At 46.5% G+C, this 24,385-nt stretch overlaps 1 protein-coding gene across 3 annotated transcripts; it reads right to left on the bottom strand.

Moving 5' to 3' along the window:
• Positions 1-367: 367 nt before the first annotated feature.
• BCKDK (branched chain keto acid dehydrogenase kinase) lies at positions 368-24,251 on the bottom strand. Of its 3 annotated transcripts, none has more exons than XM_028704160.2 (13): positions 24,117-24,251; positions 17,160-17,226; positions 13,540-13,755; positions 11,497-11,565; positions 10,402-10,512; positions 9,095-9,142; positions 8,118-8,237; positions 6,403-6,501; positions 5,872-5,945; positions 4,107-4,235; positions 2,721-2,810; positions 2,285-2,446; positions 368-1,451 (listed from the first exon to the last, which is right to left on the bottom strand). In XM_028704160.2, exons 3-13 carry the CDS (start codon positions 13,735-13,737, stop codon positions 1,307-1,309), a joined length of 1,245 nt encoding a protein of 414 aa, XP_028559993.2. In that variant the 5' UTR covers positions 13,738-13,755; positions 17,160-17,226; positions 24,117-24,251; the 3' UTR covers positions 368-1,306. The 3 variants fall into 3 exon arrangements, with proteins under 3 accessions (XP_028559993.2, XP_028559996.2, XP_028559995.2); XM_028704163.2 differs by lacking the exon at positions 24,117-24,251 and adding an exon at positions 23,819-23,877; XM_028704162.2 differs by lacking the exon at positions 24,117-24,251 and adding an exon at positions 20,127-20,339.
• Positions 24,252-24,385: the final 134 nt, after the last annotated feature.

Below are 24,385 nucleotides of genomic sequence, written 5' to 3'. Positions count from 1 at the left end.
TCCGAAACAGAAAACCCTTTCGTCTTGCGGGTTTTCCGTCTTGCGAGGCATTCGTCTTGCGGGGTACCACTGTACATGGATAACTTGAGGTTCTCCCCTCCAAAAAAAATCCTGCCTTTGCCCATGTGCAGAAGTTTAACTTCCTCTCTTCCAGCTATGAAACGAAGTGTTCTGCTTTTCTACGTCCTGGAAGTAGTTGGCTATCCCTGGTCATGTTTATTCAAAGGAATACGTTGCCTTTGTATCCTCTGTCTGCAGCGTTATTTCTCCCACCACTGTTAAATACAAGATTTGATGGATATTCAGTCCTACTTTATTAACAAGGCAAACAGGCTAGACCATGGAGATTACACAGTGTTCGCTAGACTTGGGAATTTGCACTTTTTTATTGGAGTATCACAGCAAAAAATAAAATAAAAATCCCTCTAACACAGTGGTGAGGGCAGAGGGAAACCCTTCATCCTGATGCCTGATTTTTTTTTTTTTTAAAAAAAGTTGATGGTAACGGAAAGATCGAGTGGAGAGAGGGAGGACGGAAATAATACATCATTGTGCAGTGAAGGGGAAGAACATTCTGGAATCCCACACCAATTGCGGCAAAGGTGCCAACTTGGTGTTGTGAAAGTCTTTTCCTCTCAAGGCGAAGGGGGTGTTTTTGGTGCTTGTGCAACGGAGAAATCCTTCCCTGGCGGAAGACTGCTGTCTTGCTTTTGGTTCCCCCAAAGAGTGTGCAATAGAAACTCCTCCTCCCCCAGCAGAAGGAAGGGGGGTTTTCTTTTGGTGCCGGGCGCTGGAAGGAAAGTCTTTCCTGTGAGTTCGAGAACGGCCCGAGAGGGCCAAACGAGAATCAGTACATGCGACAGTAAAAGCTTCCGGCTCACCCAATCTTTGTATCCACGAAAAGAAACAGAGAAAAATTAGGCCGTACAAGAGCCTGGATGAGCTGGCTGTGTACAACAGTTGTATGACGGCTTTAGAAGTTCTCAAAGGGGTGAGGATGAACGATGTCCACAGGCTGTCCCAGTAGATCTGGATTCGAGAAATCTGTGGTTAACCACAGAGCACGCCCACCCATCCCGAAAGGACTGGAATAACCAGCAGTAAGTGGATGACGTCCCATCTGCAATTGGACAGGAAGAAGGAAACTACCTCAACTATTTTCTCAGCTTCAGTAGGATAGCATAGCACATTCGTAGGAATCCATAGGAGAACAAGCACATCCATGGGAAATTAGGTTTGGTGTCATGTGCTGAAACTTCCTCCTGCAGCCAAGGAAGGTTCAGCCCACACGAGAGAGAGGGGATCTTTAGATGCGGAAGCTCTCCTCTTTGCCATCAATGTGCTTGAGGCGCAGGTACACATCGGTGCCAATCCCCTGCATAGACTGGAGGGTCAGGGAGCCACCCAGATACTCCGCATAAGCACGGGACGTCGGTAGTCCAAATCCAAACCTAGAGAGAGACAGGACAGACAGACAGACAGAGGAGTCCTTAGTTCCACAGCCAATTTTGAAGGGAGAGCAAGCTTCAGTTGACTGGGGGGGGGGGTCTGGAAGGAACACTCTGCAACACATTTATATGGTAGTTAAGTCTTAGTCTATGTAGCTTTCATTCCACAGAATGCTTTCGCCACATGATTTTTTGAAAGGGGGAGACATTTCAGGGAGAGCTGCCGCTTGAGGAAAGCTACAAAAAGGCCAGAATATCTTGTGACAATTGCGTTTTTAATAATACATCTTTTTTTGCCAGGGCCCTGCGTGATCTGCTGCTGCACTACGTGTAAAAAACACTAAATTTTGCATTTTGAGAATTTCATTATTGTTCCTCTTTTTCCCCCCTCCTTCAAATGGCAAGCTTCTAGGTCAACGATGGGGAACCCATGGTCTCCTAGATGTTCCTAGACTACAAATCCCATCATCCTTTTCTATTGGCCATGCTTGACCATGCCTGATGCGAGTTGGAGCCCAGTATCACCTTGGAAGCCCCCAGGTTCTCCAGCCCCCAAGGTGGAAAGAAGTTTGAAAGAAAACCTGGTCCAATTAGTGCCACAAGTATTTATCTATTTACTACATTTCTGTTCCATACTTCCACCCAAAGGCACCCAAAGCAGAAAGTGCTTTAGGTTCCTCTTCAGTTTCTATTTTTAGTACTCATGATGTCTGCAGATTGACTGGTGTTTTCTTCCTAGATATGTATCATTCTTTCCTCCCTAAGGAAAAACCCTTTGTGCAGCAGCTGCTGGAAATCCCATTTGCCCCTTCTGTCCCCCCCTCCTTTGTTCTCACCCATGCATGGGTCCCGACTGGGCGCTGTTCCCCATTTCCACCATGTTCCCAAAGAGGGTGTTCATGCGGGGGTCCTGGGCGCTCGCTTCTGCTGTGGTGAAGTGGTAATCTGTCACCTTCTCAACGTGGTCATGAGGAATTCCGGCGCCTCGGTCTGAAATCCTGCCGGGAGAAAGAGGAGTGTGGCGTTAAGGAGCCACACATTAAGGTTCTCAAGATGCTTTAGTCCCTTTCACCTGCCAACGCCCGTCCCTCCCCATCAAGAGGAAGATCATCTCAAGTTGTCCGCCTCAATGGGAGGACCCCCACAGATTTTCAAGGGTCCCTGGTATTTGGCCGCTGTTGCCAAGTTCCCACCAAGATGGCGGAAATGGGTGGTGGCCTAAAACCTCTAGGAAAGGGGAGAAACTGAAGAGGCTTCCCTAGCAAACCGTACCGTATGATCAGGTCAATGTCATTGTTGGCAATGGTGATGATGATGTCTGGCACATTATAAGGGGTATCCAAGTGAGACTCCATCGTGGCTCTGAAAGGAAGGGAATGGCAAGGGAGTAAGTCTGCGTCCTACCTAAGCAGGACCCCTACACCCTTTCCCACTTGGGATGAAGCTCTCTCCATTCACAAAGTCTTGCAAACCTATCCTCATTGCCAAAGATTTGGTAGAATATTCCCAATCAGCACACCAAATCCTGCCTTCCTTAACTTCTGCAGCCGCTGGCCACAAGCCCCTCTCCTCTCTGCAAATTCCTTCACCCAATTAGAGTCAGGAACGTTGGTCAGAATTGAGTGTATGCTTCCAGAATTAAAGCTAAATACATTACTTCTGGTAAATGAGCCACCAGTTGCTATAGGGCTGTGAAAATTTGCGTCCTGGGCTTTTTAGACTTGTCTACCCATGTACTAAAGGGACGCAGGTGGCGCTGTGGGTTAAACCACAGAGCCTAGGGCTTGCCGATCAGAAGGTCGGCGGTTCAAATCCCTGCGACGGGGTGAGCTCCTGTTGCTCGGTCCCTGCTCCTGCCAACCTAGCAGTTCGAAAGCACGTCAAAGTGCAAGTAGATAAATAGGTACCGCTTTGGTGGGAAGGTAAACAGTGTTTCCGTGCACTGCTCTGGCTCGCCAGAAGCGGCTTAGTCATGCTGGCCACATGACCCGGAAGCTCTACGCTGGCTCCCTCGGCCAATAAAGCAAGATGAGCGCCGCAACCCCAGAGTTGGTCACGACTGGACCTAATGGTCAGGGGTCCCTTTATCTTTACCTACTCATGTACTATCTGAAACCAAAGGGTTGCCAGATGTGAAATATCTTGGTATTGTTTCCAGCTCTCCCACCCCACTAAATGGTCACTTTTTAAAGCCAGCGTTTGTCAACTTTGGGTCAGGGATGATGGGAGTTGTAGTCCAGCAACATCCAGGGACCAAAGGTTGTAACCAATAGTTTCACCCCTCTGTGTTTATGTATTCCAACCCAACCCAACCCAGTGTCCTTCAGGCTACAGCTCCCATCATCCGTGACTCACCAGCCAGGACTGATGGGAGTTGTAGTCCAACAACATCAGGAGAACACCAAGCTTGAGTAAGGTTGATCTATTCCTTTCAAAATGAAACAAGCAACTTTTGAGATAGGCTTTGCAGCAGATTGGCCCTATAAAAAAGGGAGTGAATCAGTGCTATGGGCTTTTGTATTTCATTATTCATATAGGTATTTACATGCCACCTTATCAGAAAATCTCAGGGAGGTGGAAGGCCCAAAAAGCCATCTCCCTTGCAGATTCTAGCCTGTGTCTCATCCTGGGCTACAAAGAGGAGGATAAATGGCGCACCTCATGGCATTCTTGAGCAGCTCTGGAAGGATGTAGTCAAGAGGCATCGGGATGAAAGGGAAGCGGGCGGCCACATGGCCATTGATCCGCACCCGAGGCGCGTTCCCGTACTTATGTTCACACAAGCGCCTGCAAGGAAATACGGAAGCAGGATTAAGTGCAGACTCCACTGCTGGTGGCTTCCCTGGGAGCAAGCTGCATTTGAGTGAAGCTGCAGGCACCAAGCACAGTCTCTATCCCCATTCCTGTGCCCTACATGCGTTGATTTAATGCAGCGGTTCTCAACCTGTGGGTCCCCAGATGTTGTTGGACTACAACTCCCATCATCCCTGAGCTCTGGCCTTGCTAGCTAGGGGTGATGGGAGTTGTAGTCCAACAACATCTGGGGACCCACAGGTTGAGGAAGGCTGATTTAATGGGATTTCCTACCTGTCCCTCCCCAGAAGGTCACAACAATATAATATAGAGTTACATAAAGGACAAATATCCATTACAGTTATAAGAACAAGTGAACTGTTCCCAAATGGAACCGAGCATGATAATTTAAGCCACAAAAGTGGTTCCTAAGAAACAAAAATACCCTCAGTTTCAAAGACCAGGGTTAAGATGTGCCTCTTTGTCATATGGCAAATGCTGTACAATGAAGATGCCGGAGACACACCTCTGTGGGGAGGGAGTGGTACCCAAAAAAACCCCTCAACCTTGGGCCATAATCCCCTCCCCCCAAGAACTTTTGAGGGTGGCAGACCTCAACACTCAAGAAGGTTGGGGGATAAGCCCTTAGGGCTATGCTCTATGTGAGCATAACTTGGCACTCACAAATGACCCTGGGGAGCTTCTAGGGCCCAGCTCTCTTCCTGTATCTGTTTGGCCTCCATCCCTGTGAGTCCCATCTTAAATTCAGATTATTACGCAGGAGGGGAAAGCCACAAGGCCTTAGGGATCAGGGCAACTGATGTGGGATGCTGAGCTTTACCACTTATGTTTGTTTGCAACTACAGCAAAGCTTCCTGCCTAGCAATCCTAACAGCTGACTATTTGTAATTCATTTACATATTTTACGTTTCAAGCAACTTTTAAAGCCAATATTAAAAAATAAGGTTATTTATGTATGCAACAACAGCGGCCCGTGTTTTGTTAGCCCAAAAATGGAAAACGAGCGAGGTCCCAACCAAAAAAGATTGGCAACTTAAGTTGACAGAATATGCATAGCTTGCAGGCTTAACATACAGAATAAGAGAACAAGAAGAACATACGTTTAAAGAGGTTGGAAAGGTTATATTGAAGATATGGGGGGAAAACTGTGTACAGCTGAAAATGCTGACAGCATTAAGATATATTCAACAGCGTAAATAAGTTTTGATGGATGCAATAATGGAAAACCGATTGGTATAGTTTTTGTAAAATATGCAGGGATATAAGATATGCAAAATGAACAATGGAAAAAGAAGATTGATATCTTAAGTGTGTAAAATGTTTATCTGAAATGGTAAAACAGAGAATTTAATAAAAATCCTATTAAAAATAGAAAACCCATATTAATTTTTTTTTAAAGATTATTACATTGCATTATTGCCACAATTAATTGGCTTTCATTAAAAAAAAAAAAAGCAATGGGGAAAAAGTTAAACCGTCAGAAAGAAATGCAGCAGAATGAGGAAGATGGAGCCACAGAATATGGCCATGAGAGGGAGCCCTAGACTGCTGCACACACATAGCCAGTATGATAACAGGATGATTTGAAATAATCAACAGAACTGAGTACCTGGCAAAATCTACCCATTTCTCAATTATTTTCTTTGGAGACAAGCGAGTGCAGATGATCCCAACGAAGTCTGGCTGCAGGAAGATGAGAGAAGGAGAGGGTGACATTTCAATGTAGGCTTAAAACCTAGAATAACGGTTTCTAAACTTTTCCTGCATGGACCACTGGAAAACAGACGAGGGCAGACCACTTAATGATTTTCCTTCATGTTTTGAAAGCAGAAAGCCTCCAGTCCAATCTGTGCCATCTCTAGTTACTCAAAAGATGTCTTAGAAAACAGGGCCAGGGGGGAAATCTCTTACCCAAGGCCCCGAAGAGCTGTTGCGGGTTATAGGAGCAAAAACAGCATTAGATGAGGCAGTGTTATGTATGGGTTATGTATGGGTTGCTATAAGGCAGCTACATACGTTCACATGCACGGGAAATGCAGAGGGCACCAAATGTTAAGTATCAATTCTGGGTCTCTCCCTCTCTGGTCACACAGCTGTTCACGAAATCTATGTCCTGTTCAAGTAAGAAGAAAAGTTGTACCTTGTCTTCATGCAAGGAAAGATGATGAATGGCCAACATCCGGATGCCCAGGCGAGAGGTGAGGGTCTTGTCCAGGAAAGAACGGATCAGCTTCTCATCCTGAGAAAGGAACAGGAAAAGCTCACCATCTGTAAAGCGGCCCTCACAAGCGGTTGCCCCATACAGTGGTACCTCGGGTTAAGTACTTAATTCATTCCGGAGGTCCATTCTTAACCTGAAACTGTTCTTAACCTGAAGCACCACTTTAGCTAATGGGGTCTCCTGCTGCTGCCGCGCCACCAAAACACGATTTCTGTTCTCATCCTGAAACAAAGTTCTTAACCCAAGGTACTATTTATTGGTTAGCAGAGTCTGTAACCTGAAGCGTATGTAACCTGAAGCATATGTAACCTGAGGTACCACTGTACAGGCATGTCCAAAGTCTGTTTTGGGGTCCTCCTTTGGCAGTTTATTTTCTGGGGTAAAATCCTAAAAACCCCTCAGCAACTTCAACCGTAAAAAAACAACTCCACAGCTTTGGGGTAAAATCATAAAAAAGCTCAGCAACTTCAATCCTAAAAAATGGTGAACAACTTTGGTTGGCCCTTTGGTTGGCCCTCACGGTCCTTCACTTCATCAAATCTGGCCCTCTTTGAAAAAAGTTTGGACACCACTGTTTGAAACCTGTCCAGGAAAAAGTCTGAGGGAAGGGGACACGTGAAGATGCACAGGTGTGTGTGTGTGTGTGTGTGTGTGTGTGTGTGTGTGTGACATGTGAAGACAGACTAACCACTTACCACATCCTCTGCTTAGTGCAAATCAACTGCAGTTCGAAGGATGACACTGAAGGGGCCAGGGTGGATTTGATTTAAATTAAATCGATTTAAATCACTAGTCAGTAAGACTTGATTTAAATCTTTTTTCTTTTTTCTTTAATGAAAGACTCATTCTTGCTGGTATAATCTTAATATTTACAACCAGATGAAGGTTTCATTTTTGAAACAATAAATTATCAGAGTCATTTTCAGTGTTATACAAAAAAATACTGATTTGGTTATACTATTAGAAATACATAGATAATTATGAAATTATTGTAAGGTTTAATGAATTAACTATTTATATTTGGACAACTTTTCTGCTGTACTTTGTTGCAAGGAGAAAAATAATCATTTCCTTAACAATATATTTAACTAAAACCATAACATTATAGCATATGTATCCATGTTTGTTAACTGATGTGGTTAAACAGGTTTTTTAAAAAAAAACCCACACACCTTAGACTGAGTTTTAGCACACATGAAAAACTTAAAACAAATCCTTATTTCCTGATGAATACCCTTTGGACTATAATGTAACTTAAATAGAAAACTATCTTTAGAAAGATTTTTCCTCCATAAGCATTTTATTTTAAAAATCCAATTTAAATAATAAAAATATGATTAACCCCCCCCCCACCAATTTTGATTTAAAAAACAACAACATTGATTTTTATCCCCCCTGGAAAGTGATGAGGTGACAAGGACCAGGCTGGGCTGAGGATCTATAGCAGGCCTGGGTAAACATCTCAGGAGTCTGCACTCTCCTCTTAAAAACCCACCCTCTTCCCAGAAATGTTGCCCTGGTCAAACCCACCAACCCTACTTTTCCAAGTCTTTCTTCCTCCCAAGCATGTTGTGGGGATCTTGAGCGGCAGACAGGTTGACCCAAGTTACCCAAACGGACTAGGAAAGCGGTACCTGTATGTGCTTCCGACATTCCCGCAAGCCCTCGGCCAGCAACGTCACCACGTCCTTGTGGTCGTCTAGGAGCTGCCGGACCAGTTTGCAATACTGGGCCTCCGACTCTTGGTCCTTGATCTGTAAAGCAGAGAAGAGACAGAGGAGAGGGAGAGTGTGCATCAAAAAGAGACGGAACTTGGGGAGGGAGGTGAGCAGAAGCAGGCAGGAGTCAGCCATTTCATCCCACGCACCCCAGAACCAGCAGCCCCTTATTTATCACCCTACAGAGCAGGGATGGGAAACCGTTTTTCAGCCTTCTGGAAATAGCTGCCAGTGGTGGGTGGAGCAACAGATTAGACCAGGCATCCCCAAACTCAGCCCTCCAGATGTTTTGAGACTACAACTCCCATCATCCCTAGCTAACAGGACCAGTGGTCAAGGATGATGGGGATTGTAGTCCCAAAAACGTCTAAAGGGCCGAGTTTGGGGATGCCTGGATTAGACTCTAGTAGCTGGCAGTCCAGCCACACAACCCCTGAAGTTTCCTATGTGTACATCTCTCTACCCAGGCAAGCAAGAGGCATTCAAGGACAGGGCCACCAAGCTTATGGAGAATGCAGAGGGCCACATAGAGAGACATGGAGGGCCACATTGGACTCTGGGCCTGAGATTTCCCATCCCTTCCATAATAGCACCTTGACACAATACTGCAAGCCACTTTGACGAATAAATAAAAACGGGAGCTTCCTGAGTTGAAAGCAATACCGTGCCCCTTTGTTTATAGCCATGACATACACAAGGCCTGTTAAAGTTTGTTTGTTCCTATTGACTTTATTGTACAAAACCAGTAAAATATATTTGGGAAAAGAACAAGGTCAACATCCCTGTATGCTCCAGTCACCATTCACACCGCTGTTCTATTAAATGTGGCCGACTCAATAGGACTCGGGACATGTTTAGCAACTTCTGCATTCAAAGACGGAGCACATGCTTACCGGGGGAAATTCGCTCAGTTTCTGGAACGCTCGGATGTAAAGCTCGTGCTGAAAGAAGAAGAAGACAGAAGCGAGTCAAGGAGAGAGGCACAGGCCACAAAACAGATTTGACACCAAGGCCCTGAATCCCCCTGCTAGCTTCTGATAAGGGTGTGGGATCTAAAAAGGTTAAAAGCCAGAGGTGCTAGGAGCCCATACTCCAGGGTGGGGTGCGATATGGGGCACTGGGTGGCTTCGAAAGCAGATTAGACAAATCCATGAAGGGAAAGGCTATTCATATCTCCACTGTGGAGGCAGTATGCTTGCAGGCTTCCCATAGGCAAAGATGGGCCCTTAGACTGAACCAGCCAAGCAGTTCTTATGCTCTTTTGCTAGGTGCCCTAAGACTGATGAGGTGAAAGGAAGTTCCATTTGGCTCCACCCATTGAGAGGAAAGGCCTAAAAGCTGCTGGGTCATCTGTGTGGAGTATCTGTTTATTCTCTTTTGCATTGCTGCAATTTGTTTTAAACCACCTTGGTGAACAATTAATTCAAAGGCGGAGAACTAAGATGCATGCTGTGGTAAAAGGATAAAACTGGTCATGATTATGCACTTTTATTTTCTGTTATTTGAATGCCAGCTGTCCTGGTATCTCAAGGCCTGTCACATGGAGCAAACTTGTTTCCTCCTGCTCCAGAGGTTGGAACCTGAACCAAAGGCTTCAAGTTACAAGAAAGGAGATTCTGACTAAACATCAGGAAGAACTTTCTGACGGTAAGAGCTGTTCAATAGTGGAATGGTCTCCCTCAGGAGGTTGTGGACTCTCCTTCCCTTGGAGGTTTTCAAGCAGAGGTCCTCAGTCCTGGATGCTTCAGTTGAGATTCCTGCATTCCAAGGGGATGGACTGGATGACCCTCAGGGTCCCTTCCAAATCTGAGATTCTATGAGGTTTCGAAACTATCCCTCAGTTATCACTACTTCTCGGTAGTGGCGCCCGCCCTGTGAACGCCCTCCCTTCAGATGTGAAGGCAATAAGCAGCTATTTTATCTTTAAAAGACATCTGAAGGCAGCCCTCTTTAGGGAAGTTTTTAATATTTAATGCTGTATTGTTTTTAACACTCGACTGGGAGCTGCCCAGAGTGGTTGGGGGAACTCAGCCAGATGGGCAGGGTACAAATAAATTATTATCAATTATCAATTATTATTTCAGCCATCTCTTTCGGTCAGCCCCTGCCAACCTGGTGCCCTCCAGATGTTTCAAACTCCCTTCAGCCCCAGCCAGCTGTGGCAGAGGCTGTTTCAGGCGCTTTCCTGCCAGGCACCTACCACATGAAGGATGGTGGGGTTGCACCCAATAATGAAGGGAAGACTCCGAAAGCCTTTGATGCGATGAGCAATGCGGACGGGGAGTTCGTGGTGCAGGTAGCGGGCGCTTTTCTGTAACAGAGCACAAGGACATGTTAGTGGATTGAAGTTTCCAGAAGGAGAGAGGAGCTGGGTTCTCTCCCATGACCTGCAATGTAGCTTGTATTAGAATGATGGGTGAGGCGGCTTTGCTTCGCGTGCAGAAGGTATTGGGCTCAATCTCTGGCATCTCCAAGCAGGGCTGGGAGGGAGCCTTGCCTGAAACCCTGCAGAGCTGCTGCCAATCAGGGCAGAGAATACAATACTAAGCTACATGGGCCAATGGCCTGTCTTGGTATAAGGCAGGTTCCTATGTATCTATGTTCCATCTCACTCTGCCTAAGGATAGGGCCGGCCCTGTTCTTTTGGGCTCTTCAGGCCACCAGAGTGCCACAAATTGACCAATGTGGTTATGTGCAGCCAGGCAGCCTCAAAGAGACAGTTTCATGCGGTGGTCTTCATTTCAGGGGGCATTACATTAGCTGAGCAGCTTAAGGTAGTTTGGGCCCAATTAAGTCTACAATGAAGGAATCCTCATTCCTTCAAAATGGAGTGTGCAGAGGTTACAAGCCAGTTCCCCCCCTAAAGGCATTCAGGGAGACAACAGCTACTGAGTTATGGTGTTGCAGCTACAGGTTTTCATCTCCTGGAGAAGTGGGGGTAGAGATCCTGCTCTGAGCCAAAACTGGCTCTGGAGATATTGTGGGCTTCCTAGTTGCTTGGGCTGATGCAGACCTAGAAAGAAGCCTCCTGTCCCCAGAGAAGCAATGGGGAAGCAGGGATTCCTCTGCCAATGGGCATAGTGGGATTCCTTGTTATGTCCACTACAAAACTAACATCCTGCCCATAGAAAGTGAGTCTAGAAGACAGGACTTTGCAGAGTTGAAAATGAGAAGGGGATGATGCAGTGCTAAGGCCTAAGCAATTAAGAGTAGTGAAGGGAAAGAATGGGGCTGGTATCCAGGAGTCAACCTGTAGCTCTGACGATTTGAGGACAGACGTTAATCTCACACCTACCAGCAGGTGGCTCCCATCTTGGGACCGTCCAGAATACAACATGGTGGTCGGCGTCAACCTCACAGAGGGCTGGGAAGAGAGAAGAGGAAACAAGTGTTCAAAAAGGCTCCAGAGAGCCCTCGTGAGGTCAGGCAGAACAGCACCAGCATTGAGCATTGCCAGCCACAAAAATACCGTCTATCATTACTTAATGCCTTCCTCTTCTGTGGTACGAAGGGCAGTTTCCCCCCTGAGCTCATGGCTTCTTAAGGATGCCCTCTCCACACACCAGAGATGGGCAACTTTTGGCCCTCCAGATGTTGCTGAACTACAACTCCCATCAGACCCAGGAAGCCAACAGCCAGGGATGATGGAAGCCATAGTTCAGCAACATCTGGAAGACCAGAGGTTTCCCACATATCCAATACGCTCTCACTTGAACAGAGAGCACTACAAATTGGACCCATCTTACTTCCTGCTGAGAAAACAACTGACTCTGGTTGTAATGGCTAACCTTCCAATCTTCTATAATTCCCTCTCGCCCTCATAGACCAACCATAAACACTGTTTATCACTGGGGAGCAGGATTCCCAGTATTCGTTCATTCGTGTCTAAAATTTCTTACCAGCTCTTCATCACATGATCCCAGGGCAGCTGTTCCAGCGATACAATCAGACAAGAACAAATGCAGCCTTTCAGATATTTGGGTCTTAAGTCGCTAGGCTTCAGTTCCCTGTACGGCTCACTGCCACCATTACCATAGCAGCCAGGAGTAAAATAAAAAGGACCTGCTTCATAAGCAAATACGTGGAACTGGTTTTCTTATTAACAGGAACTGCTTTGTTATCAAGCAAATGGTGGTTGCCATCTCTGGCACTGCACATGCAACTTTCAGGAGCTGTGAGGATGTATAAGTGCAGCACTCCCCCAGGACAGAGCTGCAACGAGGGGGGAAAGCTGCACCCGTTGCATTTGTGCCTGGCAGAAATGCATGGAAGCCCAAGGTGGGAGGAAGGAAGGAAAGGGTGCAATTAACACTGGCAAGTGGTTCCTCGAAACGTGTGAGGACACCTCTTTCCCAACCCCACACCTAAAACAAGGACGCTGCAGTCCTATGCAAGTATAGTGGTACCTTGGGTTAAGTACTTAATTCGTTCTGGAGGTCCGTTCTTAACCTGAAACTGTTCTTAACCTGAAGCACCACTTAAGCTAATGGGGCCTCCCGCTGCCGCTGCGTTGCCAGAGCACGATTTCTGTTCTCATCCTGAAGCAAAGTTTTTAACCTGAGGTACTATTTCTGGGTTAGCGGAGTCTGTAACCTGAAGCGTATGTAACCCGAGGTATGACTGTAACTTCATAAAGAAGTTTGTCTAAACCTAAGCAGGAGATGTGTTACTGCGAGGAGACATATCAGGAACTTCTCCTGCCAGGCCTCTGTATAATGGCAGGCAGGTAGTTTATTTAATTAACCAGCATTCTCCCCAGGGCAGGCTCCAGACGGCCGGGAAAAGATTAGGCCTCTCTTCTCCCCAAAGCCCATACTGTGGACTGCCTCTCCAGAGCCGTTGCCAAGTTGTTAGGGGAAGTCATTAAACAGTAGCGATTAGCAAAACGGGTTGAGGGATCATACTGCTCAAAACAATAGCTGGAGGGATTTCAGAGGGGGAAAATGAACACAGAGAACTCTCTGCTACATGCACACACCCATCCCTCACGTCTCATCTTGCCCCGTGAGCACTAAAACAGCACTGGCCATGCCAAAACCAACAGCCTTCTCAGGCTGCTGAAGGCCATCTGTTTTTCCACTAGGCCTGAAACCAGCACCAAAGGAATGCAATCCACCTGCTCAGACCTGTCCTTCATATAACACTCCTTTCTTGAGGAGAACTTCTGCTGCCAAGGAGCACAAGCGTGGAAAAGTCTAGACCTGCTCCTGGCTCCTGGCCTACAGTTTTAGGAAGGTGAGGCAAAACCTGTCCTCAGAGAGGCGGCGGTTGAGAAAACGGGAGCATCGGCCACCTCTGCTGTGTGCACAGCATGTTCAGAGGCCATGTTTGCGCTCACCTTCTCGGCCGCGACGTCAATGGCCGACTGGTTGTAGAAGGAGGTAACGGTCTTGGATCGCTCGCGGGCCAGTTCGTGGTGCTGGTCAATGGCCGAAGAGGACCGGTACCGCAGGACCGAGGGGAAGGAGGGGAGAGCACAGGGAGCCCGACCCCCTGCTCCCCCCAGCTCCAACATAAGCAATGTCTTCCACATCATTCTCTCTTCCGTAGGAACCTGGAGGCGGAAAGATAGACAAGGCAGTGCTAGGGGATTAGAGAAGAGGAAACTTTTCCAGCCTTTTATTTTCCAGCCTCCCCCTCGCAAGTTCATTAGTAACGGTGAACAGATGCCAAATGTCTAATGCAGTATTAGGCAAGCTCGGCAATTTCCTGGCTTGTTTGGTCTTTAAGGTTCATTTACTAAATACAAACATACTAAAATAGATCACCTGCGAGGCCAGGGATGGTGAACCTGTGGCCTGCCAGCTGTTGTACCTTGGCTCTTGTGTACCTTGCAATCTCTCCCCCTCTCCAGTATGTGTCTGTACACACACGTTTGAATACAGCTTTACTCTGTGCAAAAGAGAGAGGGAGGCAGACAGACACAGAGACAGAAAGTCTCCAAATGCATTTCCACTCCAGTTGTGAAGTTCTTTGAGACATCTGGCTGAGGCCAGAATTGTTAAATTCAATAGTGCACTGATCTGACCCAGGTCAATTCTCAGATTCCTTTTTTTAAAAAAAATATTTATTTGGTTTTTCAGATTAAAATGTTAAAATCACATATCCAACATACAACATAAAAACAAGATTCCAAAGAACCTCCTGGACTTCCCACCTCCCCTTTGTCCAATTGCTAATCATTTCCTCCTGCATCTTTTATGATAATCTTTTACATCTCCATTATGTCCAAAAATTCACCGTTAAACTACAAGTGTTATTCCATTCCTACCAACGATTTTAGCTGTTTACAATGGTTTTTAAAATAAATTATAAAATTTCCCCATTCCTTATTAAAATTTTGGTCTTTCTGATTTCTGATTCTACCAGTCATTTTAGCCATTTCAGCATAATCCATCAACTTAAATCTGCCATTCTTCTCTGGTAGGGACTTTAATCTTCTTTCCATTTCTGGGAATTGAATTGCCCAGAGATGCAATTCTCAGATTCCTATGGCATCTCCCACTCACCACCCCCTGATGGCTTCTATTTCCTGAAATGTTTAGCTACTAGCTATGTTGGCTATACAGCCATACCTTGGAAGTCGAATGGAATCTGTTCCGGAAGTCTGTTCGACTTCCAAATCACGGCTTCTGATTGGCTGCAGGAAGCTCCTGCAGCCAATTGGAAGCCCCGTCAGACATTCGGGTTCCAAAAGAACGTTCGGAAACGGGAACAGTCACTTCCGGGTTCTGATTGTTCGGGAGCCAAAACGTCCAAGTTCCAGGGTGTTCGACAACCAAGGTACGACTGTACTCCATAGTCGGATGCAGTATGCTTCAGAATACCAGTGGCTGGAACCCACAAGAAGGAAGAATGCTCTTGTGAGAATGGTTTCTGCCCGCTGGTCTCCCATTAGCCGCCACTGTGAGAACAAGATGCCTGTCTAGATGGGCCACTGGCTTGATCCAGTAGGCTTTCCTTATGACCATAGAGGCAGCCAAGAGTCTGCCTCGCATAGCAAACTTTGGCTGCCATCCAGCGCAGCAAAGAGGCATAGAAAGAAAGATCTATAAATAAGTAGGCATAAGTCAGAAAGATCTATAAATGAGTCGGCATAAATCTGACTCATTGGACTTCATCCACTGGGAAGCTGCCCTGAAAACACCCCACCAAAGTGAACAGGGGCACAGCAAGTTTGCCCCGTGCTCTTCTGAAACCCTAAAAATGTGGGCCCAACTTTCCAGTCAAGGGCACTAGATTATATGAGCAGCTTCTGGGGTGCTGCAGGAGGGTAAGAAGCAAACAAGAAAGATGTGCCGTATCTATGGTTACTACAATGAGGCAGCTAGAGAAGAAAGTCATAACATATATAATAAACAGGGTAGGAAGTTAAGGCAGCCCGATAGCCAAGGGCATATTAAGCCAGGATGCTTGGGTTCATGCCGCCAGTACCAATATTAGTTTGCTCCTTGAATGATACGGATCCACACACCCCCTTCCCTCACCTTAGCAATAATACTTACTCCTAAAATAAGGTTACCAGATTTTTTTCAATGAATCTGGGGGCACTTTTCAGCTTCAGTTGAATTCAGTGGATTTTGTCAGGGGACTTATTTGTAAATCCGGGGACTGTCCCTGGGAAACGGGGATGTCTGGTAACCTTATCCTAAGATTACAAGTTACAGGGGCGTTTCCCCCAGATTTGGGCACTGCTATCTCTCATGCATGCCCAATTGGCCTAGTCCACAACTCGGCTTCATTACCAAACTGGCTGGACTTAACTTGGCTCCACTGAAAACAGCATTACATCTGTGGGGAGGTGAAATGAAACCTGCTGTCTAAGAGGAGGAGTTTGGATTTGATATCCCGCCTTTCACTCCCTTTAAGGAGTCTCAAAGCGGCTAACATTCTCCTTTCCCTTCCTCCCACACAACAAACACTCTGTGAGGTGAGTGAGGCTGAGAGACTTCAGAGAAGTGTGACTGGCCCAGGTTCGCCCAGCAGCTGCATGTGGAGGAGCGGAGACGTGAACCCGGTTCACCAGATTACGAGCCTACCGCTCCTAACCACACCACCACACTGGCTCTCTAGGAGGCACTAGGAGAGGTGTGGGGAACCTCCCTAAAGCTGTTGATAAACTACAACTCCCATCAGCCATGCCTCTGTAGTTCAGCAACATCTGGAAGGCCTACTCTAACGTTTGACAGCTCCCATTTGCATGTGCAAGTTGCTGAGGGGATGAACGCAGTGTGTGTGAAGCCACCAAAAGGGGATTCCAGCTCATTTCAAAGATCTAATGTGTGTATCCCCCCGCCATCTTTCAAGATGAGGGCAGGAAAATAGGCGGGGACGTTGTTAGGACGGACATAAATATCTGAAGAAGTGTGCATGCACAAAAGCTTATACTAAGAACAAACTTAGTTGGTCTCTAAGTGCTACTGGACAATTTTTAATTTTTTTTTACATATTTCGACTGTGTCAGATCAACACGGCTACCTACCTGAATCTAGACACACACACACACACACACACACTGTCCTCCCTGCTCTGACAACTCCAGCTGGATTTCAAATGCGGAAGTGTGCAAGAAGAGGATCGTCTTTCTCTCGCCAAGAGGCGGTTTTCCCTTTCGTCCAATCATCTGACAGCTAAGAGCCACATGGAATGCCGGAACATTCTGAGAAGCCTTCCAATTATGAGGCCACGTGCTCCAAGCATGCCACAAATGCCATGTCTGCCACAGCCGGCCTGTCGTCATCCAAACACTGAATCAGCACCCTCTCTCCCCGGGTGACAGACAGACATATTTCTCTGCCCTCCCCCTGTTCACTTAACGCCACAGAGTCCAATATCCCTGGGTTCACAGCTAGTTTTATTAACTCAAGGCTTAAACGTTAGCTCCTTAGAAACAGGAAATAATATCCCATTAAAACACCAAAGAAAACCTGGAAGAGATCCCACAGAGACCCTACTTACCTCAAGTAAACTTGGTTATCTTATGCCAGCTTCCTTGTTCTACAGGGGCAGATAGCTCCGTTTCCATCTGGGAGGGATAGAAGCAGCGGAGAGATCCAGTTATCATAAAGACAGTGGATTGCAGAAGAGAAGCTTTCGAGCCATTTACTGTTGGGATAGCAAACTGATTCACAAGGGGAGAATTGCTTCTGGTAGTTGATCCGGGCAAGAACCAACCACAGTAATAACCATAAAAATGAGACCTTGCAAAGGCTTACAGTGGGAATGGAGAGTTATTTCGGTCCAATTCCATTGTGAACCACCACTGCATTCCAGGTGGAAAAGTGGGTGGAGCAATGGATGCCTTTCGACCATACGATACAATTCAACCACACAAAACTCTCATGTACACACACTTGCAGCGGAGTTGGTAAGGAGTGTGCCTTAGGGAAAGGGTGTAAATGTGAAGAGGCGTCTGATAAGAGATGCCTAAACTCCCTATGCCTGACCTAGTGCACTACTGCAAATTAACCTCCAGATTTGCCAATCTAAACACATTTCTCTCTACACAGGTCTCCAGGAGCAGAATTAATCTGATTAGTGATGGCGGTAGAACCAAGCAGCTGAAATACGTTGTATTTAATTAATAATAATAATAATAATAATAATAATAATAATAATAATAATAAGGTGGGGGGAGGAACAGCCATTATGGCTTCTTTGATACAACCTGAAATCTGTTCTTTTGGCTATTCTTAATTTACTCAATTGATTAGTTACTTGCTACAAAGGAATCTCTAAGCAACTTGGAAAATTTTAAGCATAGCATAAACATCAGAAAATGAACAATATACTGCAGCAGAAGCCATACAATAACACCCATAGAACAGACCCAGTAAACCGGTGGCAAACACCTATCATCACCAACAAATTCATTAGCACCTAGCAGAGGCTCATCTCATCAAATCTGCACAGTTCCCCCTGCACTTCACCGTAGGACTTAACAGACTCTGGGCTTCCAATTAGCATCCATCCTGAAAGAAACATCTAGAAAACTTTTTCCCTGCTGTGTGACATTTTAGCTGGACCTACTTTTTTTTAGGTCTAATGTGGTAGTCAGCAAGTATAATACCTGATTATAGCTTCTGATTTAATTTTCCTACTAATGGACCAACGAAACTGCCTACAATTTTTGTGTGATGTCAGGATTGTCACAGGAAAAGCTACACGGCTGACCCAGACCTGGAAAGAGCAAGTGAAAGATGGCAGAAGCAAGGGATCCATGGCATCCTTCTTCTGGATTTTTTTACTTCCTTCATCCTTTGCCAACCTGGTGCTCTCCAACTGTTTTGGACTACAAATCCCATCAGCACTGGCTGGGGCTGATAGGAGTTGTAGTCCAAAACAGCAGGATTGTGCGAGGTTGACAGAGACTGAAGGGAATATACTTATGATATTTAAATCAGCTTCTCAGTAACTCTGTTATTTAGTCACTCAACAAACGTAAACATGTTTTAAAACACAAGCCATAAAACAGCAATAACACTCCATATAAAAATGTATCGGCATAGAGGGACCTGAAACTAGTTCACGGCACAAGTATAAATATACAAGTGGTGGCTAAAAATTTTTAAGACTCTTTTAAGGCCACAGATTTAAAAGGACAAAATGACTACAGAGAAGGTGTCAGGTAAGTCTGTCTGGGCCTCACTCCCTACTTCCTCAGGGAAGCTCTGAGTTTTTGCTTCCAGCTCCCTCACTGTGTAACCACTAGCCTGTGCTACCCAGGCATGCAGACGTTATTTGTTACTACATTTCAAGCCTGCATTTTCTCCAATCAGTTCAAGGAACCAAGCATGCTTCTCCCCCTCCCCATTTTATCCTCACAAGAACCCTCTGAAGTGGGTCAGGCTGACAGACTGCAACTGGCCCAAGGTCACCCTAGTGAGTTTCACAGCTGAGTGGGGACTTGAACCCTGGTCTCCCAGGCCCTAACCTAGTCCAACACTCTAACCATTACACCACTCTGACGCATTAGTTCTCCCTGCTCCGACCACTCGATACACCTTCATGAGCTACCACAAAAAAATGCCTTCTGTGCCCATTTAGCGCAGGCCATGCCAGTATGATTTATGGCTCTTGAGAAATATGCCAGGAAAAATGCAGACATGAAATGGAGACAAAAGGTTGTGGAGTTCAAACTGGGGTGGGGTGATGAATAATATTTAATACATAAAATCAAGCAGGAAAACAAGGTTGGAAGGTGGGCAGGGGAGAAGGCAACATTGCTGAACAGCCCTGCCCCAACCTAGGCTGATCTCTCAGATGTCCTCAACCTGGATCTGAGCCTTCAAGCGAGTGTGGGGGCTCCTCTATACAAACAAACTCCCTGCACATAGAAAGCTAGCATGACAGGGTTGCAGCCTCCTCTTCTGCCTGATACCCTTTAATGCTCAGGGAAATTTTATTTGCAGGGGAAACAACAGAAAGGTGGGGTGGGGTAACCAAGGACCACATGCAGCCTGCGGTGGAAATACCGCAGAGGAAAGGTGTTGTGGCATCCACTTTTTCCAAGGCCACAGGTTCGAATCCCCAGCATCTCCAGACAAGGGCTGGGGGCAGCTCCCCTGTCTGAAAACCGCTGGCAGACAGTGCGGGCAGCGCTGAGCCAGGTGGATAACGGGCTGTTTTTGCTGGTGGCAAAGAGGAAGGGAAAGGGGTTGGCAGAAAGAGAGAGAAGGCTGCATAAGCCAGCTTGGAAGCAGCGGCCCTAGGAATTGGGCCACAGGACGCCAGGACTCCTGGGTTCTCTGGGGCTTCAAACAAGAGGGTCCGGGAGCCCCGGGACACCTGGGTTCCATTTCCAGCTCCGGGAAACTGGGCGAGGAGGCCTTGCGGGCTCCCGGAAGCATAAGCCTGGACTCATTCCCGGGGGAGGGGAGGAAGGAGCACCGGGGGGGGGCGGGTCTCCGGAACACAAGCACCCACCTCCTGCTCAAGCAGCTCGGGGTCCTTTTCCATATGGCGCTCCCCGGATCCCACGGGCGATGCAACGCCACAAAGAAGAAGACGACGAGGAGGAGCAAAAGGAGGAGGAGGAGGAGAAGCAGCCGCTGCCCTCTTTTAATCCGGGCCAAGTGTGCACGCGCACAGCAGCCAGGCTGGCCCCGCCCTCCGGCTCCGACCTCATTTCACCCCAAGCAGCTGAAATCTGCAAGGGCGGGGGGGGGGGGAGGAAACGGAGCAGCGCCGCGCAAACAAGAGAGATGCCAGAGATCTTGCAGGTTCCGGAACGCGCAGACAACTTCAAGAACGCCCCGAGATCGCGACGTGCGGATCTCACCACGCGCCGCACTCATGCACCACGCATGCCTGCACACAGCACACCGCGAAGTCTGTCTACAAACTGGGTAGCCAATCAACAGTCGAGATTTTGCTCGGAAAAGAAAGCGGGGGGGGGGGGGGGGAGCGCGCGCGCGCGCGCGTTATAAAAGAAGCTGCCTCCCTCTCGACGTTTCACTTTCAATTAACTTGTCATCGTGAGCTGTCCAAATAGAAGGAACAACTCCATGGCCGCTAGCGCTCCCTGGAACAGAGGAGAGCTGGACACCAGGTTCCCCCCAAACCTGTTTTCAAGTGTTCAGGCAATATGCAATACTGCATCCTAATACTCAGATTTATTATTCGTCTACGAACAAGAACTCCAGGAAGGCAACTATCTCTACCCAGTAAGAGACTTAAAGAGACATTTCTGGAAGCATTATATTGACAACTAAAGCTGTCGCTAATTGTCACTAAATGCTTGTTACTGAAGTCACAGTGTGGGGACACTGAGGCTGCTAGCTCTGAATTACTGGTTCAAATCTCAGTTTAAACAAGAAGCCTAAACCACCCCATCTCAGTCTATCCAAGAATAATTTTTAGTCTACTTCACCAACCAGTTGCGAGGAATACCAGTATAGATTTTCCAAGCATTATGCAGAAAAAGGTGGCATATAAATGTCAATTATCATGATGAACATTATAAAAGGACCATAAATTTCAAATATCATGTTCAGAGTGCATTTCGGATACCCGCATGGCTCTCGCCCTTTTTCTTGCTTATGAACTTCTCACTGCAAAAGCACCAAGTCTGGATCTGATTTCATTTCCATCCCCCACCCCCAACCCCCACCCCAACTTCCATCAAGTCCCCTACATAGGGTACCCTCAGCTGAGCAGCTACCCCTGATTTTCAAAATCTGCTTCTGGCCACCTTGCTATACCAGCCAGTTATTTAAAAGAAAAGGTTAACAGGCTACTCTTTACTAACAGATTAAGGTGAGCTATTTACATGCTAGTCATTATTTAACTAGTGATTACTTTCACTTAGGCAGAATGTTTTAAAACCAATCTGTCTTTCATCTTTGCAGCTCCATTATTCTAACTGCCGTAAACTGAGACCAAGATATACTATCTCTCCAAGACTCAGCGGGGGGGGGGGGGATTTGGCCCCTGATCCATTAGACCTTTATGGAAAACTGAGGCATCTATCAGTGGCTTTCAAAGTTTCTGTTTCGTGGGGACTTATTTCCACTTGTCTGTCAAAGAACTTCTGTGTGTCTACTATAGGACCTCCGTGAACTGTGGAGGATTCCAGAGGGGACAACATTCTGAAACACAAAGACCAGGCCTGTTAGACCTCATTGCCGTCCCTCGGGAGTTGAGAGCATGCCCAGAATTGTCATGTGGCTGCACATTTTAGGCCAGCTGTCCTAGGCAAAGTGTCTTTCAGGGAAATCCATGCATCTTTACCAACGGTCTCTTTTTAAAAAATAAATAAATTATAATTTTCATTTATATACATTACAATTATTTAACCAAGTTTTAACATTTTCAGTTTCGACTCCCTTCCTCCTCTTTCTGCGGTTCCTTACATTTATTTTCGTCCTTTCCTGCATACTCCAAACTGCCTTAACTTATTATTTTAATTGTCTATTCTCATATATATCTCATATATATATTTAAAGCAGCAGGTTTTTACCATAATCCTGCTAGTGTCTTGATCTGTTTACAGTTTGTTTGTAAATACTCAATAAGCCACTTCCATTCCTTTCTAAAAAGTTTGTTGTCTTGATTTCTTATTCTTCCGGTAAGTTTTGCCATTTCTGCATGCTCCATTAGTTTCTGTATCCAATCTTATTTTGTCAGGACCTCTTCATCCTTCCACTTTTGGCAAATAACATTCTTGCAACTGTAGTTGCAGGCATAAATAAGTTTCTACATTATTTGGGTAGTTCTAATCCTTTTTATATTAATCTATTTGACTCTTTTCGAATTGAAAGACCATACTGTCACCCAGCAGGTTTTTTTTGCTTTTGCATACTTTGATTTTACTTGGAAAAATTCATCCACTGCCGCACTGACCTCATCTTCTCTTTACCAACTATCTCACTGAGGAATCCCAGATAAGTAAACCCCAGGGTTCTCCCAAGACACAGACTGAAAACTCACTGAATTAATTCAGGGGCTCTTCAACTACTTTGACTGCCAATCCCAACAACTTTAAAGCAATGCACCAGACTCCTTCCTTGATCATTCAAAATATTTATCTCCCGCCTTTCTGTCAGAAAAAGGAGGTATTTGAGGCAGCTAACAAAATGCCTTTGTTTTAGAAACATACTCTCTCAAACAACCAGACTCTCCAAATGGATCTGAAGTACTTAGATGCTCTAAGCTCTTTATATATTATCTAGATTTATCTTTCACCTCTCAGCATAATATTTTATACCATTGGAACATGGTACATTATAGAACATAAGCTAAAAAGAGAGAGGAGAAGTTCTCTGCCTTTGTGAAGAAAAGTGACGCAGGGGGTAGATCCTTCCTGAATATTGACTTTCCACCGCACCTCATTTTTATGCCTTTTTTGAGCATTCATTTGTAGGAACTGCTGCCTCGTGCCAAGAGTTTTAGAACAATCATCCCTCCCTTGCCAAGTCCAGTGTTTACATTCCCAGGTCGCAGCAGGCTAAGGGGAAAGGAGCAACACAGAACATCTTGGATGCCAGCCTCAGCCTATCACAATGTCCTAGGTCTTGGTTTCAATGGCAAAGAACGAAGGAACAGAGCCAGCCCATGCCAGCAGCTGCAGACTTTTCTCCCTGGAGTCCCCTTGCTTTAACCTACTGGACTCAGGGCTGGGAGTCAATGACTTCAATTCTCTAGGCTCCAATCCAACCCAGATCCCTGTCATTAGGGGAACTGTTTATAGCACCACCTACGAGCATGGTGCTTTATGGAGCAAGCCAATCAGCAGCAGCAACTAAGTGCCCCAATGAGCTTACAATCTGAATGCTCGCAGTAACAGTGGTGGCTGCTGCAGCAGCATGGGGTGGGGATGGGGACTAAGAAAACCAGGGAACGGGAGAAACAGGGGTGCAAAAAAATAAATAACAGAGGGCACCAGAGGTGAATGGATCACAGGAAAATAATCCTGGCACTTTGGCCCCATAAATTTCCCACCCACTCCAAGGGATCAGACACACTGGGCGACCAGGAGTCGTTAACCCAAAGATCTACCCAGAAGTCCTCCCCATAGATTATAGGAGTTTAAACGCTCATCATCATGGCCCGCCCCAAACTCAAAGCAACACGCGCTACCCTCTTGACTGAAGAGGACCCAGGATTCCCAACCCCACCTGTCTCCTCTAAAACCTCCTGCTGTCTTCCCTTCCGGAGATCCAAGGAATCCTGGCTCCCCAACGCCACCTCCATTTACCAGCCCACCAGGCTCCTCCCTATGCTGAGAAGGGAACCCAATGACAATCGCGGCTCCCTCCCAGTCGTCTCCCTCCTAACCCGCTTCTTCCTTGCTAGAAACCCAGCAGTTTTGCATCCTGTTCTCCACCCTCGGGGTAGAGACTGTAACGCACGAGCCTCCGCCCCCCCCTCCCCCGGCAGCGTTCACAATGGTACTTTCCGCAGAGGATCCCTTACCGCCAATTCCAAACACCGCAGCAGCTCCCGCACTTGGGGACCGGACTGAACCAGCTGTCTCTTTCTCGTTAGGGGTGGGTGGCTGGGTGCGGGGAAGGGGACTGACGACAAGGCAGTCTCTGACGGAGGAAGGGAGCAGTGCAGCATGGGAAATGTAGTCTCGTCAACGCGCTCTCTGGATGCCTACAGTTCGCTGACGAAACTACGATACCCAGAAACCCCTGCGCGATAAGGCGGAATTATGGTGGGGAATTTTTTTTGCTTAAGTT

Source organism: Podarcis muralis, chromosome 13 (assembly GCF_964188315.1).
Source record: "Podarcis muralis chromosome 13, rPodMur119.hap1.1, whole genome shotgun sequence".
Taxonomy (NCBI): domain Eukaryota; kingdom Metazoa; phylum Chordata; class Lepidosauria; order Squamata; family Lacertidae; genus Podarcis; species Podarcis muralis.
The sequence above is the reverse complement of the archived record's forward strand: the minus strand, read 5'-3'. Positions and strand labels throughout refer to the sequence as shown.

Excerpts from the sequence above, each read along its gene's own strand:
- BCKDK (XM_028704160.2), bottom strand. The coding sequence starts at position 13,737 with ATGATGTGGAAGACATTGCTTATGTTGGAGCTGGGGGGAGCAGGGGGT. Across the intron at positions 4,236-5,871 it reads AAATGGGTAGATTTTGCCAG|GCGCTTGTGTGAACATAAGT; the intron begins GTACTCAGTTCT and ends ATTTCCTTGCAG. Across the intron at positions 1,452-2,284 it reads CAGTCGGGACCCATGCATGG|GTTTGGATTTGGACTACCGA; the intron begins GTGAGAACAAAG and ends GTCTCTCTCTAG.